The 25,210-nt window shown below is 26.9% G+C and overlaps 1 protein-coding gene across 1 annotated transcript in view; it reads right to left on the minus strand.

Moving 5' to 3' along the window:
- Window positions 1–25,210, minus strand: part of LOC123299659 (rabankyrin-5) — a 43,551-nt gene that overhangs the window by 2,601 nt on the left and 15,740 nt on the right. The window contains exon 5 of the mRNA XM_044881947.1: window positions 128–906. Coding sequence (XP_044737882.1) covers window positions 128–906 — 779 coding nt within the window. The remainder of the gene's footprint in view (window positions 1–127; window positions 907–25,210) is intronic.

Raw genomic sequence — 25,210 nt, forward strand, 5'->3', positions numbered from 1 at the left:
AATCGGGTTACTTTAACGATTGGGTGAATAGTTTTTGAGATATGGCCTAAAATTCTCTAAAAAAAGTCTTTAACCTTCTTACTTTTTGGATACAACGATTAAATTTTGATTAAATACAAAAACTTACCCAAGATTATTAGCAATATTTGGATTTGCTCCATGTATTAACAAATATTGTACAAATAAATGGCATCCATGTTGACAACAGATATGTAAGGCAGTATTACCATCACGATTTACATGATTAATATTATCTTTAGCTCTTTGAGCAATAAAATTACCAGCATCTGATAAACATTGACGTGCTAGCTCATGTAATAAACTATCACCATTCTTCGAATAAATCGGATTCACAATACAACCACGTTCAATTAAACTTTCAGCTAACGTAAAATCATTATCCTTTAACAGTGCGAAATATAACGCTGTATGTTCATCCTCGTATGTTTTCAACGATAAATCAAGCTCTGATTGAGCTAACAAAATTTCCGCTAACTGAATATTTCGACACATCATACATATATGAAGTGGGGTGTAACCTTTTGAATTTTGTGCATTGATATTAACGCCTTTTTCAATAATCAGTTTTGTTATGATTTCTTCATCTTCACCGGTATCGTCAGCCGTATCGGTTGTGTTGATTGCAGCTAATAAGTGTAAAGCTGTATCCATATCATTTAAGCTTGTTAACTTAACATTAGCACCATGTTCTATTAAATATATTGCGGATTTAATATCGTTACGACGGATTGCACGTAATAGTAACGGATCGTTTCGTTCATCACGGATATTTACATCAGCCTTATTTTGTATTAAATTGCTTGCGATACTTATTTGATTTGTGGACAGGGCTAAATCAAGTGGAAGTTCACCATTTGGACTCCATTCGTTGATGACCGTTGATAACTGTGAACAAAAGAAAAATCACATTTAGTATTTTTGTAAAAATAATTTTATCTTAAATTATTTATAAGTTTAGAGAGAATTTTCAAAAATCTTATTACTTTTAGTGGAATAAATCTACCGGATATTGATTCTCAATTCGGAAAGCTTTGGGAGAAGGCTAATTTTCTTTTAATAGGTTTCTTTCGTTGTAAAAAACAGAGAAAAGAAGTTTTCTGGGCGAGATCTCAGAAAATACTTGTCCAATCGTTAAAGGGATACATTTATGCGGCATACATTTTTTGTTTTCGTTACGTGCACAAAATTACATGACCAAGAGCCCTTGCATGGCCTAAAATGGCTTTACTAGCCTAGAATTTGTTATCAAATGATAATTAGCTAATTCATACAATATGGTTTTTCAGTGTATAATGATGAAAAAGGAAAAGTAAGTTAATACTACAATTCACACATAATTCATCTATTTCTATTACTATTAAATGCTTGCTTGGTACTTATACAATTGATGGGTGTGTGAGTGTAATAACTGTGACTTGTGAGTGTAATACAAGGTCGTGACCGTATTAGTGAAGTGTATGATCGTGACCATAATAAAATTGTATTAAAATCGTGTTCAAGTCGTTGCGGTGCGGTAATCGGTCACTCATATATTTGTCGCCTTTTTTTTTTATTGTACTTGTATATTTGTGGCGCTCCATAATGTATAGGTACTGAGCGTTTCAGGAAAGGGCGTATAAACTAAGAGAGAAAGACTCTCATGGAAAACTTTTGAGTTAAAATGTTTAGAATTTGAATAATAATCATAAGAGGGGTACCATAAAGGGGTTCTTAGCACCTGGAGCAAGAGATCCTCTGTACCCTCCTTGTGAACCACCTGTCACCCGAAGGCGAGACGTCTTCGAGTAAGAGGAACTTTTTTTAGGCAGATGAAGCTGTAGGATTCTGTCGAGGCCAATTTTTACGATAGGACTAGCCGAGTTCTCTCCACTTTCAGAGGGTTATTAAATGGGGGAGAATTTTTACTTTCTGTTTACACAGTGCTTAAATTTTAAACTTTTGAGGAATACTGTATTTATAAGTGTAAAATATGAATGAACGAGATACTGAGATACACTACCGTAAACTAATTAGTTATCAGATAACTAATTCTGATTCAAGTAAATGAAAAAAAATGTATGCTTAATATAGTAAATGATTCGATCATAATATTATTTATAGCACGGGCTGGACTGACTGACTGACTGGAGGATTTTACTAAACTTAATTAATAGATTTAAACAGCATCACAGCAAATGAATCTGATGACAATAGTGTCTGTCATCTTTGTTACTTTGTTTTTTTTTTCACTAATTTAACAGGTTTTTTTTTCATAACATGTATTTATACATAAATTTATTGATGTTTTTATAAGGGCAGATATGGGAAATGGGCGGTTTAGCGTATCGAAGTGACCATAAGTTATATTTTGAGCACAAACTTTTTAAAGCACTCCATATTTTAGATTTGTAGACGCATCTTGAGAATCATAATCTGACAAATTGAAAAAGTTCAAAAAATTAATTATATTTGTTTCTGATATTGTATTTCAATAAATAATTTTTATCTGATAATAAAGCGGTGCTTAATATTATCTTATTTGATAATTACATTATCAGTACTTTTTTTACACATTATCCTTACTAATATTATAAATATGAAAACTGTCTGTTACGCAATCACGGCTTAACTACTGAACCGATTTAAATGAAATTTGGTACAGAGATAGCCTAGAGTCTGAGAAAGGACATAGGCTACTTTTTAATTAGTTAATTTTTGAAAAATGGGTTGTAAAGGGTTTGAAGGCGTATGCTTCAAAAATTTAAAAAGGTCTGCATCGATTGAACTCAAATTTTAACACGATATACAAGCAGCTTCAAGGATTGTTTTTGTCTATTTTTACCTTTCGGGGGATGGAAAAATGGGACGTGACAGTGAGGATGAACAATCGAATATTTTCAGATATACCCAAGTGGGATATCAAATAAAAGAGCATAACGTGTAAATTACAAAACTAATCCTAACAAGAGGGCATATGGGGGATGGGTGAGAATGGGGATGAACGATTTAATATTTTCCAATAAACCCAAGTCTGATATAAAAAAAAGTGTTCGAAAAAAATTATTTTACATATAGAAAGGAAAAAAAATTGGCAAGTAAAGGTTGTAGCCACGAATATTCATCGGAAAACCCTTTTTTATGAAGTTACTGTTAACAATGACCGCAGTATATGCTGTAGACGCAACAGTACGACCATTGTTGATAAAAATTAATACATTATTATAGCATTTCTGAAATTTTACAACTTGTATGAGTATATTAAAATATTATATACGGTTTTGTAAACATTAAAAAGTGGTCTCCGTCTACATAATACATATCGTGTCAGTTATGAACAGTATGTCGATGAGATATGTAGTCGATTTTTGTAATATTAGAAGAATAACATAAAATATTATCGTAATAATCGTGTTTTTTTTAAATTTTAATATCAAAAATGAAATATTATATTTTAATATTATTTAGTCATAAAAATTGTGTGATATTAATATAAAAATTTATATTAAATTAAAAAAAAAAAAATTATACATTTATATAATTAATTAAATTTTGAGTGTGGTTCTTCAGTTTTTTTGATTTTATATTAATTGAAATTAATTGAATTAGTCCAATAAATTTATTTATTTTTTCAAAATATAAAACATGAAATTTTTATCAACAATTACCACTGAGATAACAATAAGAACAACAATAGTGAATTTCAAATTACAGAATATATATTTATTTTTATTAGTGTTTATAATTTTCAGTAAGTTTCAAATATATTTTTTTCATTACTTAAAATTTAAACAAAGTTAATTAAAAATTTTTATATTTTAAAAATAATAATTTAAAAAGTTTTATTGATAAGAAATTGGAAGCGTGTTTAATGGAATTGTTTAAAAAAATTTATGTCAATAGTTTTTTGAACTTTTTTCACAATGTTCTTATTTTGATAATTTTGAGGGCTTGTGGAAAATTATGAGAATAATAATTATGATGTGAAAATATTTGGTTTCATTTATAGTATTTTTCCAAAATAAGTGTTTTTTTACGATCGTTTTGAAAGTTTGAAAAAATTTCATTCAATTTGAAAAAAATGGCTTTATAGAAAAACAAACCACTTTCATTGGATTTATTGTAAAAATTTTTTCGTAGAGTGCTTAGATTTCGCAGAAACAATTATACGAAGTAACAAATTTGATAAGATAAAATAATTCTGGATAAAACTTGCCAGGATGTTTTTACCTAAACTGTAAGGTTTGCGAAAAAATGATTCGAACAAAGAATATAACTTTTTTAATCAATAACCACTTTCTTTAAAGTGTTCATCTATCGATTACCAGTTTTGAAGTGGAGTGAGCTTTTCTTTGAGCTTGAAAACCTAGGTCAAATTTAATGCCTGCGTAAAATGTGCGCATACACACTCAACATTTTTTGTTTGAAGAATTTTTATCGATAAATCTTATTTATCGAGTTTCGAGCATACATCAACTTAAAAAAAGATTATATTAGAAAATATAATAAAATATTTTGGTTTAAAGAAAATGATAAGAAGCGGTATTGGTAAATAAGCTTCTTCCGATCGCTTTTATCTTTACAATCTTTTTTATCAAAATTATCAATAAAATTGAACATTTTGGTGGTTTCTGTTTCCTGACATGAAGCATAATTTTTCCGGAGTTTTATCACAATTATCAAAACCGTAAACCACATATTCTTTTAATATTTAATTAATTAAGCAGGAGATTTTATTTTATATTTAATTTTCACGTATTTTTTTTACAACTCATCTAGGCGCAGTATTTTAACAAAATTTTGGGTAGATCAAATTTTATCAATTCGTCCGTGAATATATTTGTGCATTTTTATTTATTTAGTTTTTTATTCACTAAGGAATGTAAATAAATAATTATATGTTTGTAGGTTTGAATTAATTTTGATACTATATTTTTACTTTGATGTGTAATGAAACAGAATTATTTAGTGACTCAGAAAAAAATTCGAGGTTTGATTTTAAATTGAATTGAATCGTATTTTGTATAAAAAAATGTTACGAACAAATCAACCTCTATATAATGAATTAGTGTGAGAATTGTAGAAAAATTTTAGGTCCTCTAATTATGAGTATTTTATAAATAAACTTTAAATTTTTGTTAGAACTCGCAAAAATAATCTATTTATAAAGTAACGACCTGCTTTACGAATTTCCAAACTGTTCCTTATGGACAATTAGCCATTTTTTATTTAATCAAGTAAGCATATATAAATCGTGGGTTAGTTGCAACATGCTATTGTATGTAAGCATCAAAGAAGCAACAATGATATTGTGTGTCATATATAGAAACAGAGGCCAACGATTGTTTAATGTATAGTGCTGCAAACTGGCAAAAACTGTCACGTAACAAAATGAAATATGCTTTATGCGTTTGTTTGTGCCATATCCATGGCAACCAGGATGACGTTATCCTACTTTGTATAATTTTTAGTTATTATAGTACACTAATTTTATATTTTTGTACTATTTATATCCAAAACTAGTTATACATATGTATCCATAACTAGTTTTGGATATAAATATTACAAAAATGACAAAATTCGTGTACTATAATTATGTGCGCCTTGAAACTTTGCCTACTTGACACTTCAGTTTGAATAGATTACCTATATATATATTTATTTAACGATTATATTTGTTTCCGCACAGCTTCGTAAGAAACTTCGTCCTAACGGGGATCCCACGACCACAATCTTTTTATTTTTACATTAATACCGAGTATTATTTTTAAACCTTTTTCATTTTAAGCTGTATTTAATGATAATATGCCCCTGGGTAGATAATTAGCAGAATACTGAAACGTGAAAAAAAGTGATAAGAAAATTCACAACAGATAAGTAATAAACAGTTTTTCCATAGAGATAAAACTTCGTCAATAAGTTTAAGTACTTTCCAGTTGCATAGTGTTTTTTTTGTGGCCTCTTCTACGAGACAGAAAAATTAAATAAAAAAAAAAATCATCTTTCTTGAGAAATCTTTTGTTTTTTCATAAGAAATTTCAATAATTGAAATGACTAATAATAATTTTCCCAAAAACTTAAGTGAAGTAATCGAGTTAAACCGGTTGATTGTTTAATATATGGAAATTTATTTTTGAATGAAATTTAAAATGCAAAAAATATTATTTCAATAGCATTTTAAAAGCAGGTTTAAAATTAGTATCTCTAATAGAGATAGCTTAGGAATTCAAGTCCATATGAAATTATAGATATGTCAAATGAAGATTTATTCTCTCCCCTTAAAACTTCAAAAAAAAAAGGTATATAATAACGTCTATTATTTTTGGGGTCTTTGTCTATTAGTCATATCGTATATGGGGATGTTTTTAAAAAAACACATATGGAATTTAATTTTTTTTTTTTTTTTGAGTTATTTATTTATGTTTTCAAAATATTAAGTTTTTTTTAATGAAGCCATTATTATTAATATTTAGAAATATAAATAATTATATTATTTTTTTAAAACATTAAATAATAGTCAAATTAGCCCTCCAGTTAAAAGTTTAATAGATACTTTTTGATAAATGTATCTATTTACAAAAAAAAAAACAAAATATTTTATACCATGTATATATAAAATATATCAAGGTATACTAAGTTTGTTCCCAAGTTTGTGACGCTTAAAAATATTGATCCTATAAACAAAATTTCGCTATAGGTGGTCTGCTTGTTCCTGTGAAAGTTATCCCTAATCCTGTATTAAAACCTAATGAGTTTTTCAGGTTGAAACTCAATTGTTTTTTACGAAATCTGGAATATTTTGGAGCAGACTTCGAGGATGAGTGTGTATTAATATAACTTGCCTGACTCACATTTGATCAAAATTTTGAAATTTAGTTTAAAAAAATTTGTATTTTTGATTTCAACAACAAAATGTCAGATATGGATACAAAATATTAATAATCTTTAACTAGTTTTGTGTTTAGCAATATTATTAATAATAAATTTATCATTTTGTAATAAACAATTTTTCTTTGTCTACAAAAAAAAATATTGTCTACGTTCGTTGACCTAAAAAATAAAACGTCTGTTTCTGTATAAAGAATAATTAAAAAAATTTCAACTTGAACACGTAATGAAACTTAAGGTATAAGGTAAAACTTAGGTACTTATATATTATATACATACAAAATTTATTTTAATATAGCCGAAGGTGATTTCTCTTGAGACTATTGTCAATTTAATTAAAAAAAAAAAGACTAAACCCAATTATTATATTTCCTCTACCCTGTGGCATTTCCTAAATGATATTCATAAATTATCTCTTACTTATTAATATTCCCATAAATTGAGCAGATGTCATATTCTGGTTCACACAGGTATATACATTTAAATTATACTCGCGGTATTACCGCTATTAAAAGGTATGTCCTTTTCTGTATCTCTTGTATGGAAAATTACTATGCGCTAAAATTCTATTTCACAAAATTTTACAAAACCCTTTAAAAAACACGGTTCCTGTACGTTATCCCATAGAAACCGTGAATTTTTAATGTCGATTCTTTGCTCTATAAAAAATTAAAACAAATTATCCCGCGGGAACCACACATTTTACCGGGATAAAAGCCATTCAACCATTCTGATGTGCTATTCTGTTGTATGAGCTCTATGTTTGTAGAGTTTCATTCAAATCCATTTGCTAGTTTTTGTGTGAAACCGCAACAGACATCCTTACTTTCGCCTTATAATATATAGGGATATAGGGTTATCAGATGAGTGTTTTGATACTACCAGTACCCTAAAGTAGTTCAACTTGTCCAAATGTGATCCCAACAATCTTTATCAATAAATAAATAGTCAGACCTTCTTTACTATTTTGAAGTACAGTTAAAAATATTTACTAAACATTAATGTTAAAAGTATGGACCGGCGTGGCATCGCATAATTAAGTGATGATCATTAAGTTTAAGACAGTAAATAATGTATTATTTATTTATTTATTTTCTTTGAATTAAGTTTTGTAAGTGTTCAATGTACCTCCTACGTGTCTAATTACCATTAAATTAATAAAATAAATAATGAATTTAATTAAAATTTTTATCACAATTTATTATTTTAGTTTTAAAATTTGAGTATTTGTATTATTTAGAGATTTAAAAAAATTAATGTTAAGTAAAAACAGTAATTAGTGCATTTCAAAATTTGAAAAATACTCCATATTTTATATTATCTGTTGAGGAAAACAAATAAGTCACTCAGTTTACTTGGAGTGCTGTAAAAGTGTTGTGTTTTCGAAAAGCGTTAATTCGGAAAGGCATTACACATATTTCAAACTACCCTAAAATTAAGAGTAAAATTTAAAAAAAAAAAAAACAATAAAATCTAAAAGTGGATCAAAATTGACCTCAAAAAGGTATAGAGATATACTTCTTTAACGAAAATGCAATGGAAAATTTTCATGATTTTCATGAATAGTAAATTTAGTTTCCAATATTTTTTAAAGCATCATCGAATTTTACAACTTCTCATTCTTATTTTTCTTACCTTACAAGATAAAATAAGTTTGTTTTGTAGAAGAACTAGGAAATCTAAAAAAGACAATTTAATTTACATTTTTATTGAGATATTTTAGAATTTGTTTAGGAAAACTGTTATCGTATTCATTGAGTTTATATTATCGAAATTTTTGACATTTTCTCAGTTTTTTTTTCTCTATTGAATATGTTTTATTTTATAAAAGAAATTTGTTTTTTTATATGAAAAGCATCACATATAACTTCTATTATTGAAAACGGACTTATACTCAACTTATAGTTTTTGTATAGTGTAGTGATGAAACTCGACGCGATTTCTAGGGAGGACACTCGAGTCGTATTCGAGTTTTAAATTATCTAAAACTATTTACACTTCCTGCAACTCGAGCAAGATTTGTATAAAAATTTTCCCACAGTTAGTTAAAACCTTGATAAGTTATTAGAAACAAAACCCGTTGTGCCCGACTAATTAAGGATGTATGAGCACGGTAGTGGGGCCACAAATTTAAAAAAAAAATTATTTTTTCAATTTTGATGGTGAATTATGTTATAACTTGACAATAATATACTCGTAAGACGAAAATTAAGAATAACTTTTTTCGATATCTGTAATACCTAATTTTCAAAATATCGAAAATTTTGTTCAATTATTTATAGCTTTCAATATTTCGAAAACGAAGGCAGATATCGAAAAGTTCTATTCTTATTTTTCGTCTACATTCATGAAGTTATAACAAAATTCATCATCAAAGTTGAAAATAAGGTACAAATAATTGCAACCACAAGTTTAAACTTGCCTTGGCGTTCATACTACCTACCTTACATGATTTATTTTATTAAAAACATAGCATTCTCATGAAACTATATTGTCAAGCATATAAATCAATCAAAAAACCTCGACTATTCCCTTATAATACTTCTTATAACAATAGAAGTAAGTTATTATACGAAAAGGTAAGACCAATATATAATTTGTTATATATTCTTGCACGACAATATATATAAAGATATATACCTTGACATTCTTTTTTCAATTGGAAATTCTTATTGACATTTTTCTTAATACAATATTTTCTATCACTAGGTCGAATAATCTAATAACTATCAATTTTATTAGGTCGAATGTCGATCGAAAGCGAAATATATTCAACAATTTATTGACTAATAATAAAAGTACAAATATACAAGGTTTCAATATTTTTATGATACTAAAAAAGCGTCAGTTATCTCCGCCAATATTTTATCAGAATAGTGCCACAATAAAAAAAAATTGAGCTCTTGTATCCAAGAGCTGGCAAAAATTACTTAGAAAGGTAGTTCCAGTCAAATTTGGACACAATCTCCAATAATAATTAATGGTCAAAAATTCAGAAAATCTCAAAGTCCAAAAAGAAAAAACCACGCAGAAATTAATTCGAAAAATGAGTCAGTCGAATTTGATGTAAAATTTTAATATATCTTTATGAGTAGGTCCAAAGTTTTTACGGCCACAATCTCCAATAATTATGGGATAGAAAATCGAAAAGTCTAAAAATCTATCTTTTATAAGAGTTAGAAGGATAAATACTTGTTTGGAAAATCAAACAACTTTTGTTTTAAATATTTTTTTTTTCATAAATTCAGTAGATTTGTAAAATTAATAGAATAATTTAAAAGTAGGTATTAATTGATTCGGATAAAATTTTATTGTGCAATAAAAGTTATTAATAAGTTAAGTTTTTTTTTTTGGAACCTTGAAATATTATGTTTTAGAGATTGGTATTTTATTTCTATATGCTAATTACTTGAATAGTTTTTGGTTTCGTCAAGTACTATTATTTAATTTTAAATTTAATTGAACTGCTAAAAATATTTTAATTTATTTTATTTGTGAATATTTTAACTTTTTAATGAATGACATTTAACATATTGCAAATTCCTTCTAAAATATGAAAACAGAACTTACATGTCGAACTTGAAAAATTCATATGATTATATCAAGAAATATTTAGTTCAAGATTATGATTAGTTATGGAAAACTTGTCTTGCAAACCTTATCCTTAATTTGAAAACAGTAAAATAAATAATATTTTGATGATGATTGATTTTACGAGCGTTAGTTCTTAACACTTTTAAAATGGACATCAAAGTTTTGCCCTAATTCATTTACGTTTATGCTATTTACGAATAAATGTTTGAGACAAAAGTTGTCTCCCACTTGACCTTTGTTGCTCATTTACAAATTAAAATTCACTTTTTACGTCCTAAGTACGCTATAAAAATGTCAGCTTGATATCTTTTCATTTTAGTTCACGTACAGACGGACGGACAAACGGAAATGGATTAATTCGATAATTTTATGAACACCTATACCAAAATTTTGTTCGTATCATCAATATTTTTAAGAGTTACAAACTTGGGACTAAAGTATCCCCTGATATATATTTGAATATCCTTGAAAGTTTTGAAACTTTTCGAGAAATTCCCCCTATGTTTATAGACACGGAAGTGTATAAAAGTAGGTATTTTAACACTTGAAAACACAACACAAAATAAAAAAAAATTAAAAAACGCATTAAAAAATAAATAAATTGATTATGTAAATGATAAAAAATATTTATTTGTTAAACAATATATCCTCCATATTAACACATTGTTTTATTCATATAATAATTTATGTCACCTTCTTCAAAGGTCAAATGCAAAAATATCAATTCCTTTCATTATAAATTTTTAAATATGTAAGCACTGGTATACAAGCTAATAATCAATACTTATTAAAATATGTATTCAATTTAAATCACGCTCTAGAAACAACAGGTCTTGACACTACGATTTAGGGCAATTTTCTTTAATCGTTGTACTGTTCTAAGTATTTTTGTGCATTGGTTGCATAAAAAAGTTCGAATGCTTAAAAAAAAAGCTTTTAAAAATAATACTCAATAGATGAGTGTAAAAATTATTTTGCAATGCGAAAATCGGAGGATTAAAATTTAACTAACAGACTGGGTTTCAGTAGGCGATGAATAAACAGATAGATATTAAGGAACCAAAGTAATGTAAAACAATACTGTTTAAAGGTATGATTGAACTGTCTAATAAAAAAAAGCCACCCTTTAAATGGTCTGGCCATTAGCAATTTCCTCAGTACGTACGAGATTTAAGGTCTATCCAGGATTTAAGGTCTATTTCGAAGAATTTTCTAATGGAAGTACAGCAAAAATGTTCTATTAAAAAGGATAATTTTAGGGTCTTCCACCTAAGTACAGATACTGTGACCAAAATCGCGTATTATTACTGGAAGATTAAGGACTATTTTCCACTGTGTCGGAACAATGGAAGTTGGTGGTTTAAAAAATCACTGCTTTACAGACAAACTCTTACGTTTTTTTACTTTATCTTAAGAGTAGATTTGATCCAAAAGAACAATTTAGAAATCCAACAGGTATTTTGTTTCAAATTAGCAGCTTTGTTACAAAATAATTTGTGTCATAATGTCCTAAAAGTCATTTCCTATCTTATAATACTAATTAATTATTATTTTTGTGTAATTTCAAAATAATGTTTTTTTTTGTATGTTGCAAATTTACAAATAATTTATATAGCAACATAAAAATGTACTTATAACTCGTTTTGCAAAATATTATATCAAATTAAAAATAGATTTATATTTTGTATAAAATTTTTTTTTTTTACTTAGTACTCTTAAAAATAAATATAAACATGAAAATTTTAGGTCACGTTATAATATAGGATGTGGATATATTGTTAATTTTGGCATTGTTCCACAACAGGTACAATTAAGTGTAATAATGTTTCTTTTTTGTTGTTGATAAAATGTTAATTGTTTATGTAAAAAAATTACGTAAATAAACAAAGAAAAATTGAGTTTGTTTCAAGCATTTATTTTTAATAATATTTTTTTTTTTTTTTGTGATAAAAGTAATCATACTAAAAATATTTTCTTGCTAAAACAGTTTTCAACTTTCTTTACAAAAATTGTGGTTCCAAAAACTTGACACAAGTTGACTTTTTCGTCAACTTGACACAATATATTTTGTATTGAAACAACGACCTTAAAAGTAAAAATAAGCCACATTTAAATTACAAAAATGATTCAACAAATTAAAAATAACATTGCATTGTAATCTTTAAGCGATTAAAATTAATCATGCATAAATAACTTCTCTGCATTGTAAGAGACTTATCAGTGCAGCGTTATTCTTTGTAGTGAACAACTGATTACCATGAAAACATCAGACAACATCCGGGATTTTCGATATCTGTCTACAAGATATTTTTTGCAAAGGGTATAAAATTGTTCATTTTTCATTCTTTTTTTAAAAACAGTTAATTTTTTTAAATATACAAGATAATAAAATTCAATTGTGTAGGTGGACTCGATTTAAAAAAAAAATACACTAACTGACAAAGAATATGATGCATCACTAAGAAATTTTGACATTGACATTGATATCTGTGATAAAAAGTTTTTGAAAAGAGTTGCGAGCTCATAAAATATGTATAGAAAATTTTGCATAGTTTGCTATTATCACTACATAGTATAAAACAAACTCGCTTTTTCTGTCCCTATGTCCCTATGTCTGTATGTCCCTTTGTACGCTTAAATCTTTGAAACTACGCAACGGATTTTGATGCGGTTAATAGATAGAGTGATTCAAGAGGAAGGTTTTTATGTATAATACATCCATATTATAGTAGAGTAAGGGGTTGAAATAGGGGTTGAAAGGGATATGCTTCAAAAACTAAAAAAGTTGTGCATCGATTAAGCTAAAATATTGACACGATATACAACCAGCTTCAAAGATATATTGTTTTTATCTAATTTTAACCTTCGGAGGGTAGAAAGGTGTAGCGAGAAAGTCGGAAGGAATTATCGAATATTTACAAATATACCTAAGTGGGGTATCAAATAAAAGAGCATGACGTGTACATTTCAAAACTGTTATACCACGCAAGGAAATGTGGAGGGAGGGGTGCAAGTGGGGATGTTGCCCAGCAAAGCGGGTAGTTCACAGCTAGTTTTTGTATACTTAATCATTATTTATATTGAAAATTTTTCTTTTTCAAGTGAAAATCAGATTAGACAAGTCGAGAAAATTACAAAAAACTTCAATTCAAGTTCAAAAAAAACATGTCTATTTATGACAACAGTCATGTTGCTGTTCATAATACTTAGACATAGTTTGTATACATATACTCAATACACATACACACAAATGTATCTGTGATGGAATTCGTTTAGCTAACACAGCTCTTACGCTACGAATTTAAATGAAAATGTGTAGAACATAATTTTCTGAATATGTCTACAAAATTTTGAATGCAACATGATTAGTGATTGGTTTTATTTGTTCGCAAGTGTTTACAATTAAAGTATTATATCAGGTTCAATATGATATTTCTGTATGACCTTAAAGGAATTCTTTGAGTCATACTTCACAAAAAATACCTACAAAACAAGCCAAAAATTATTGAAACGTGTCGTATTTTTAGCCACCTACGAGCTATGGCCAGACTTGTTACCATCGTCAAAATTTAGAACCTTTTGTGGATTTTGATTGTTGCAATAATTTAAAAAAAAATAAAATACATAAAACTAGGCCATTTCCTTTCCATATCAGAGGAAACACCTAGCTTGTAATAGGATAATGCGTAGACCGCAAATATCCATAAAAAATTGATGCCAAGGGAAAAATTAAATAGCACATGAACGTAAATTTGAATAGTACAGTCGCCAAATCCAAAAATAAAATTTCGGAATTTTTGAGTCAAATGAAATTTCAGGAAAAGTAGAGACAAATTTTAAATATAACTCTTTCTTAATACTCAAAAATTTATTGGTATTTTAACCTTCAGAAATATTAGTGTGCCTTATCACACATTTGTAAAAATCTAAAAATACAAAAATTATTTATTTGAAAAATAATCAAAAAAATATTATTTGTATAAAAATTAACTTAAGAAAAACATTGTAAATTATTTTTTATCGTATTTTTATGTATCAATATTATATTAAAATAATAATAATATTTTTGATCTAATTCAAACCATTTCCGATATACAACTCACCAACTCATAACTATAACCATATGTTAAACTTATGTGTTATTCATAATTTTATAATTTTAGTATGAAATACGCGTTGCAAATTTAAAACTTATACAAAAAAAATAATTATTTAAAAATTACTCATCATCACCATCAGAGAGTAATAGAATCAGTGGAGAAGAATTAAAATTCATGCTAAAAATATTATGGAAACGGGAAATATTTCATATAAGTTGAATTCTTCGTATTATCTTATGATTCTTAGTATCCTATTCTTCTAATTCTTTTGTCGTTTCTACCTAATAAAAAGCTGAAAAGTTTTGATTAGAATGTAAACAATTTGAAAAATCTACTCGTGATTTAAAACTTTCGACAAATTAGTTTTCTGAATTCTATGATTTTCATCTACCATCAGAATACGATAGCCATAGAGATGGCAAGTGGAAAAAAGGTTGAAAAGCATAATTTTATAAAGGAAAATGGATAATTTCTATGTTTTAAAAGTTTCTGCCAATCGATAGTATAAAAGTGGCCTAACGTGAGCCAAGTATGATTAAGTGTTTGAAGAAATAGAAAGTAAAGTTTTTTGAAATTTGATGTCAATAAGTGCGTAAATTTTCTGGTATTTGAGTCAACTTTGAAATAGTTTTCAACTCGTTCAAAAGCAAAAGTGATAAAAAACAAGGAAACCTCATTCGTGACTATCTTAAGGTCTATTAATTTAATTAATCTCAAATTTTTCCTCAAATCATTTAGCTTTAACAAATATTTATCTTTTTAGCTAGAAAAAGATTTCAAAATTTAAGTTTTTGATAAAATTAAACATTAAAAATACATATTAATGTTTAATTTTTTTATTTTCTGTTCAAGCTATATGAAATAAACTATATATTTGATACAATTTCTGACAGTGATGTGAGGTCAATTACTTTGTATAAAAATACTATATAATTATTTTTTTTAAATATTAATATATTTTTATTATTATTTATTTTTTAGATTGATTTTCTTTTTAATAATAATCTAGGCATAAATTCGCGGAAATTCGGAAAATTCATTTCCACTTTTTTGCGTTGTCACTTTATAGGCATTTTTGCTTCCATTGATCATTTTCGAAATAATTATAATTAATTTAGAAGCCGTTCAAATAATTATACTAAGGTTTTAGTAACATTAACTTATGATAAAACGATGGTTAAAAAGTAAAAAATATCAAGAAAAATCTCTCTTTTGTTCTGTCCTTGTTTAATGATCAAAATCACGGAATTTTGAGTCACCGTTGAAAATAAATTCAAAGCACTAAATTAAATTTTTAAACAATATTATGGTCCTGATTGTGAAAGAAATATTAAATTTCTTCGAGTATTTTTGAAACCTCAAAAACCTACTTAGGTTATGTCAAAATATAAAGAGAGATACGATACCTTATACAGTATCACATAATATACGTTGATTCTTACACAATTTCTAAGTATTCTTATAAGAAAAGTATAAGTATTAATGTTACATTGTGTACAATGAGTGAAAATATAGACAGTTTGTTAAATCATAAAGAAGTAATTCACTTTCGATACAGACAATAACAAGCCATGGTGACAAAAGTTCGATCAATAAATTCTGAATATGCTAATTATTGTATGATTCTTTTCTCATTTCTGGGTCTTCTTAATCTTGCCATTGCCAAATTCCGAAGCAAAAACCCCGGTAAATCCAGATAATACAAAAATCGAGTTCGTTTGGTGATTGAATGAATAGTTTCCGATTAATCGTCCAATATTTCATACGAAGGGCAAATTCTCGAATCGATTTCAGAAAATTTTTTAGGAAATACTTGTCTAACAGTCAAATTAACTGGATTTTCGAGAGTTTTGGATTTGAATAGTTCTAAAAAATCCCAAATCGTAAGGAATTTTATGTTGTTACAAAAGTTTATTGATTAAATTATACTGGAAAATCAGGAATGATTAGAGAAATTTTCCCAATTGATTTTCGTGGAAATCATGACACTCGAGTTTAACTTTTTAGATCAGGTTTTAATTTTTTAGAATAAATAAATTTTCGATTAAAAACTATTAAAAAGTATATTCTTGAATAATTCAACTTTGAATATTTCTTAAACTTCCAGTAAAAATAAAATGTCTAATATTTGTTTCATTTACGAAGAAGTGGTCTTTGTATTCAACATTTGTATGTTCTATATGAGTAATAAGTGTTCTCCTCTACGTCTTAAGTAGTCCACGACCGACGTAACATATAACGAATGAAATCAAAAAACATCTTCTACATCGTTTCTATTATCCTTCCTTCGTCTTTTACTTTTAATTCTCCACATGGTATTACATTGTGCATGAAAACAAAGGATTTGTCATATAAGATATATTTAGATGTAGTAACAAAGTTGTGAAAATGTCTTCGAAATACACAAAAGATTAGTTTTCTATTTCATATACGTAAAATTGAATTATTTAACTTGATATGTTACTTTGTCAAATATTTGGGGTCAATTTGAAAGGGTTGAGACCAGTTATTTTAAAAAAATACTGAGACGTGTTAATAAAATACAATTCTAGTATTGCTTTTTTGAACCATTCTCGAAAATTCAAGAAATTTCTCCAAATTTGGACTATAACTATTATGGTGGAAGCGCAAATAAATATGCAGTATATAGTAAGCGATAATATATTACATAATTTAATTGCGCTTCCACCGTTTCTTTATTCTATATATAAAAATTTGATTTTAACCAAATTGTTTGTGATATGAAAATCTTACTTCTATCACGAGAAAAACCACACAAATCTAAATCGCTGAATCACTCTAAATGGTTTTGAATAGAAGTTAAAGTGTGCCTTGATTTTTAGAGATGAACTAATGCTATTTTTTTATCGATAGAAATTATTTCATTTCAGCCATAAAAATAAGTCTAGGTAGTTTAAAAATAATCAAAAATTTTGAAGAATGTAGTAATAATCTTCCTTGAGTTGAAAGTGCAATTTTTAAGCTCACAACAAAGATGAATCGGGCTTTAAGAGAACACAAGAAGAAAAAGTTGCATTTTATAATAACGATAAATTAGAATTTATTTCATTTTGGCAGGTTACTAAATCGAATATTGTAGTAAAACTGATAGTGACACTTTTGAGACCTCATTTTCTCCAAAATTATTTCAATATTTGACTAAAATGAGCAAAAATTTGTGGATGTTAATATTCGGTTAATAAATAACATGTCTAAAAATTATTTTTAAATTTTTTGAATTCTTCATTTTACTTGGTCATTCGTACAATTTATGTCATAAGTTTTTCTGGGTCAAACTTCCGGAAGAAATTTTTAAAATGCGGAAAGCTTTGTAAAATCTGATCCTAATTTTAACACCTATCGTTTTGTGATACTATAACTCATTCAATAAATAAGAAAAAAGTCGACAAAATTGTAAAAAATGGCTGTTGTAAAAAATAAGAAATGAATTTTTTGAGCTGTTTATCATGTGTAAACCTCACTAATTTTCCCCCATAGCAGTCAAAATTGATATGCTTTTCAGTTTCCTACGAGTTAGATAGTTAAAAGCCATTTTAACTCATAAAAATTTGGGTCAGTTGGTTTATGATCTTTTTTCAATCCTAAAAATTACGATCGCCAGAAATTTAAAAAAAAAGGTAATTTTGACAGAGTAAAATAATTAAATTTGACCTGCTTTGAACTGTATAACATAAAAATTATTCAACTTTGTATTTAATCATGTAAATTAAAATTTATTTCCTTCAACACATCTTCGACACAAAACAAATGATCACGAAACATCAACTTACTACTATCAGTGTGTCACGCCTTTTTATTAAATTAATTAACATTATTATTCATATAACCCATTTATTTTACATAATACAAGACTTAATTATTTATATCTAACTTATATAGTTTTACCGTATATTATTTCACAGCTTTAATAACGTAAAGTTAGACGTGATGCTTTTTAACACAAAAACATTTATAAATTATATCTTGCATATAAATAATTATAATTATATTTGCTACTTGTATTAAATTAATTAATTAAAATATAACTAATAGTTATTATTTATTATTATTAATAATAAAATGCATAGATTTCATAATATATTTGATATTTTGATTGCACGTTTAATTTGTAACAAGGTTAAAATTATTTACAAAAATTAATAACTTTTTACTTCTGTAGACAACACGAAGAGTTAAGTTATTTCTTGAATGATGCCGTTATATACATTTTATTTTTTGATTTCATTAGGAAAATTACGTAATCTTGAATGAAAAGGCACTATGTTTTTCAAAAATAATTTTAAAACAGTATTTTATTAAGCGTGGTTGAGTCTTTGAGTGATATACATATTGTATCCTAAGATTAAAGTAAAAGGAAGCCAAAAACGCATTAAGGATGTATGAGCATGGTAGTGGGGGCACAAATTTAAAAATAGATATTTTCAATTTTGATGATAAATTTATATAATTACTTGACGATATAAGACGAAAAGTAAGAATAAAATTTTTCGATATCTAGCTTAATTTTCAAAATATCGAAAATTGAAAATTTTGTTTAATTATTTAGCTTTCGATATTTCGAAAACCAAGACACATATCGAAAAATTTTATTCTTATTTTTTGTCTACATTCATGAAGTTATAACAAAATTCATCATCAAAGTTGAAAATAAGATAAAAATAATTTCAACCCTTAATCTACCCTGCTCTTACATCCCTTATATGGACGGTGACACTTAGTTTTTTTCTTTTCTAATTCATTGCTAATATGTTTACTTTCTATTAAAAAGTTTTTTTTAAAATTTGTTTTCATTCATTCCAAATGAAAATTATCAAAAACTTCCAAAATATGTCGTTTTTTGAGATTCCTCCATAAGAGCCAATGTATTTTATATCGATTTTTAATGACTTTTTTCTTAAAAATTTGCACGGATACCTAAGCTGAAATTTTAACCACATATTCTTTGAGTAAAAGACTACCTACATACAAATTTTGAGCCTTTAAATCAAACATTGTTGTCATGCTCATACATCCTTAATGTCCTATGATATTTCATTAAACAATAATAATTTTAAATTTTAAAATGGAAATATGTGAATTAAAGAGCTTTACTCCAAATATTTCGCTAAAATAGTAAAATTTTTGTATAGAATTGTATCCGGTTTAGTGAATATTGTACTGTACTGTATGCATAGAGGTCACTTGAGTATTTTATATTCTTTTTTTATTTTTACAGTGTTATTATTTAATCTGAGTTATAATAATAATTGTAATATTAATACCAAAACTGGTTTATATTACATTGAAATATTTACCTTTATTTTTTATTAATTTCTATAGAAAGATATAAATTTTCAATTTGAATGGTGCCACAATTATTAATTATTATTAACTTTGTATATCTATTAAGAAATAAATCTACAGTCGAATCGCACAGAAAAGAGATTAGGGGAAATGAAAAATGCCCCTTAGATCCCTACGTGTTCGGAAAATATCCTTTTATTCTAAAAAAAAAGCTGCATTTAAGAACGGTTTAACTTTCAAAAGTGGTTAGTATAAAATTTGATATTTCGAATTAAATTTTCAATTACTACAAAATGTATAGCATTTACTACAATGCTGGTATGGTAAAGAGACAGATACTATAGTATCTATGTTAGCATAAGTAAAATTACAGTGTTGAATAGAGGTATCCATCAGAAGTATTGTGGGTATGGCCAACCAGTATAGACCTACCACCCAATACTGCATTGACTCGCCCGCCATATGTAATGCCAATGTTACTATTCCCTCAATGGTCAAAACATTATGGCATTCACACCGATACTGACAGTGGTATCCACAAAAAATTTGATTTTCCCAATAAGGAGTCGAAATTTATAGAAGTATAATTTTTGAAAATGTCTCACCACAAATACTCGATATGGTTTATGATTTTATTGTCTACTAGCACCCTTAACAAATGTTTGAAAAAAGCGTAATCTAATTTTAAATTTCAATAAAAATCACGATTTTAAATAATATAAACATGACAGATTAGTAAATCAAACTAATATTATAATTTTTGGGTCACAAAAATCAATAATTAACCAAAACAACGACCTTGTTTCAATTTAAAAAAACTAAACTATAAAATTTTAAACAACTAATAAAAATTATGGAACCAATATTATGGTTTTTATAACATTTAGCCTTGATACACTAACTTTTTTCAAAAAATTAAAATAAAAGAGTTGAATGCATCGATGTATAAAAAAGTAAAAGGTTTTTTCAATGAAGGATAGTCCTCCGATCTGAACAAGATACAATTTATGGCCATCTGTTCTGATATAGTTAATGAATTATGATTATTTTACGTTTAAAAAAGAAATTGAAAACTGTACATATATTTTACTTGTGTAAAACAATCCCTATCTCTATTTACAGTGTTATGGAGAGAAAGGGAGGTGAAGGCTGTAACGCGGTGTTCTTTACCTTTTAAGCCCGGCGTATCGGGTGGATATCAAGCTAGTATCAAGCTAGTTATAAATAAAATAAATAATGTTGAAAAATTGTCAGCATTTTAAGAAGAAACGAAAATATTAAGAAAAAAAATTGCAAAAATCAGTTCCTCTATTAGCCAATACAAAAAATAAATTTATAAAATATATTGACTGTTATTTCTTGGTATGATCATTTGTGAAATATTGTACTCAATAAATTTTAACACTTTGATATTTTTTTTTTTTTGTACCTACAGAAAAAATAAAAAAGAGTTATATGCTTTTTATATGACGTGGTGTAATTCGTTTAGTTGTCGCGTCTATAAAGTAACACAGCATTCAAAGATTCAAACGCAGCTCATAGTACTTTAACAAAAGTAAAATGCCGATGAACGAACTGAAATGTGTGTTTTTTTTATTACTACACAGAGTTTTATTCGCATAGCGAATTTGTTAAATATGAAATTTCATATTTGTTATAGAGCTAGTACAAAATTGATTGAGTTGAGTGTTACTAAGGACAAACTCAACAAATTTATAGCGTTGGGAAGACCCTAAAAAACAGAAAGATCCTGTTTATTTCATGACTAGAGAATATTGTAATTCTCGAGATATCGCAGAAAATCTTTAAGAAATATTTAGAGGAATACCACGAAAAATATGCGACTAATCGTCGAATGAACACGATTTTTGTATTTTTTGGGTCAAAATTATAATATGTACCAGGTTTTATCAAATTCCAAAACAAAAAGTTATTTGTGATTTTTTCGATTTTTTTAAAGGAAAAAACTCCCTTAAGAAAACTCCAAAAAATCGGGAAAAATTTTTTGTTTCCAATTTCGATTAAAAACACATCATATAAGATAATTTTGAACCAAGAAATATAAAAATCGGGTTCGTTTGGTGATTGTATGCATAGTTTCTGAAATATCATCCAAAACCTCCAAACAAAGACCGATTTCTTTATCTAATGTTCGAATTAATCGGATTTTCGTGATTTTTAAGTCCTAATTAGCTTAGAAAATTTAAAAACCTTAAATTATTTTATTGATAAATCAAACTCAATCAAATTGACACCAACTCTACAAAATTATATATACTCAAGATATAATCAAAGAGATTATATTTTTCTGTTTATAATCTTTATAGGTATAATTTCATATTGCTATAGAAAAAAAATAAATATATATATAAAATATTTAATAAGACGCCTGTAACTTTTGAATGAATTTATGGGCATTATGTCTTGGAAAAAAAAAAAGAAATACAATCTTTATATTATGTATAAGGCATGGATGAACGTATGGACGTGTTTTGTGTTATGCAGAAATATATAATCGAAAAATATTTTTTAAAATAAATTACAGCCATCTTTTGACTTGAAAATATTATTTGCAATTCTTTACATGTTAATGTTATAGAAAATGTCAAATTAAAATTATTGAAAAACACTAATTAATTAAACTTAATGCATTAAAAATTGTGAAAATAAGAGATCAATTTGCACAAATATTATTTTTCAAATGTTAATTATCATAATTATTTATTTAAATTTGTGAGACAATAAAATTAAATTTTCAATGTAAGTCATAAATGCAATCCGTAAAATTATATATGCATCCATAAAATTCTATAATTAAAGTAGTATATCGTTACCATGGTAACGTATCCAATAAAACTCACGCATGGTGCGAATATATACATAAAATATACTGTTAAAGAAATTATTATTTCCACAATATTATTCTCCCAGTAAGTAAAGAGAAAATGTTTATTTTTCCATCAAAACATTTTAAAATATTTATATTTTACAAGGAAATTCAATGAACTTAACAAATACACCCCCCGCCCCTAGCATACAAAATATAATATAAAACATTTTCATATTAATTTCCTATAATTTTTCCGTTTATATAAATAGAAAAACATTTATGACGCCGTCCGCGCTGCGCCGTTATTTCCACTCATACAAAATTTAATAAACTTTCATATAACTAAAAGTAATGTAAACATACAAAATATAGAGTAGAGATGTTTACATTTTAATTTCCACTCAGGTAATTAAGTTTTAAATAAATTTAATAATTATTGTTATTCAATAATTTAATATTCATAATTTATTGTATTATTTTGTTGTGTGGTTAAAAATTTTGATAAAACAAAAGATTATTTTTTTGTTTCCAATGAAATTCAAACTTGACTCTTAAGATTTTTGTTAAATGAGTCATAATTTTGTGGTTAGTTCACAGTACAAGTCCCCTTTCTCATAAATGATTATTTAATAAGCTCAAATTTCATATATTCGCTCCATGCATGAGTTTTATTTCAGAGATTTACTATAGTAATGACACACTATTTTATTAATTTAATTGCATGGATGGACATATAAGTCTATGGATTGTATATATGTTTTACATTAGAAATTTAATACTATAACTTGACAATATAAGACGAAAAGTAAGAATGAAAATTTTCGATATCTAGAGTTATTTTCAAAATATCGAAAATTGAAAACTTCGTTTAATTATTTAGCTTTCGATATTTCAAAAACTAAGGAAGATATCGAAAAGCTCTATTCTTACTTTTCGTCTACATTCATGAAGTTATAACAAAATTCATCATCAAAATTGAAAATAAGATAAAAATAATTTCAACCACAAGTCTAAATTTGCCTTGACGCTTGTACTACCTTAACAGACAACATTAAATATTTTAATTACTTTAAAAAAAATAAAACTGAACGCACAGAATTATGAAATAAATAAACCGCCAGCGCTGTGTTTCATTTGTTTTAAAAACTAAATAATTATATTAAATTAAAACAACTGTGACCAAAAACTACCTACAAAACATCTGGTCTTGATATTTCTCTGATTATTTCTTCATATACAAAACCATTATTTTCGGTATTTCATCAAAGTCGAATTTCTTCATCAAAAAATTGTCTAAATTAACTTAAATACTACTAACTGACATGATTGGTGCATTATTTCTTTTGTTTTGTTATTATTATAAAAAAAAAATGCTTTGTAAACTTATTTTGAAATAAACATGAAAGCATTCTTATGGAAGTTTATCAATTATATGTTTTTAAATATTAAATTCCAGTGTAATAACTTTCGACTTGGAATTTTTATTTAAAGTATTTATTATTATTATTTATTCCAAAGATGATTAAATTAAAATTAACCCTACTGTACACATTTCAACAAATTCGTGCCTAAACTTGGCGACACTGGAACAAAATTTTAAGTAATTTGTTACAAGCGATCATTAATAATTCGAAATGCGCAATTATTAATAGGAAAATTACTAAAATAGATAATTTTGTCATATCAAATAAATAATAGTTTAAAAAAATTAAAAAAATTGTATTATCATCAGTCCTTGTTAAGTGTGCGTAGTTTCAATTTAATCCGACATTTTGAAGTGGGTGAAAATCACGTTCAAAGATTCCGTTACATAGATATATATATTAAGCTAATAAAAGCGTGTTAAAAACATGAGATCTGGCAGCCCTGGTCTTAGATGGTCCTCAGGGCGGAACCGGGGGATATTTCAAACTGTTACAGGCTCTATTTTGTTTGTTTAGGTAAACGATATCCCTGTCGTTTCCTGAAGGTTTCGGGAAATTAGTCATATAATCGATCAAAACTCGTTACTCGAAGTTTTTGGGATCGCTGAGCATGAATATCGTGACAGAATTGACCTTTGAGGTACCTGATGCGAAGGATATCTTGGGTACTCTGGGTATCTCACCAGGTGCTTGCACCAGGTACTTGGTACCCGATTCTGTCACGAGTTTGGACAGATTATATATAGAATTTCCCGAAAATTCCAGGAGACGACTGGGATACCGTTTACACTGGGCAACAAGTACCTCGGAGACCAAAAAGCTTCCGAGTTACAAGTTTGGAATCATTTTCATCACTATTAACCGAATTGAGAATCTAGTACATTTACGATTAATTTAAAACGCAATTTCTTATAAATCAATTTAGGTCACAAAATTTCCTGACGAACTCGTTTTTCGAATTTTGATCGTTTTTAGAGTTTCGCTTCTGCGACTACTCTAACCATTTTGCAATACGATTGTAAATCGTCAAGAAATCTCCCAACTAACGTTTGTAGTTAAAGGTTAAAAGAACA

Source organism: Chrysoperla carnea, chromosome 5 (genome assembly GCF_905475395.1).
Source record: "Chrysoperla carnea chromosome 5, inChrCarn1.1, whole genome shotgun sequence".
NCBI lineage: Eukaryota > Metazoa > Arthropoda > Insecta > Neuroptera > Chrysopidae > Chrysoperla > Chrysoperla carnea.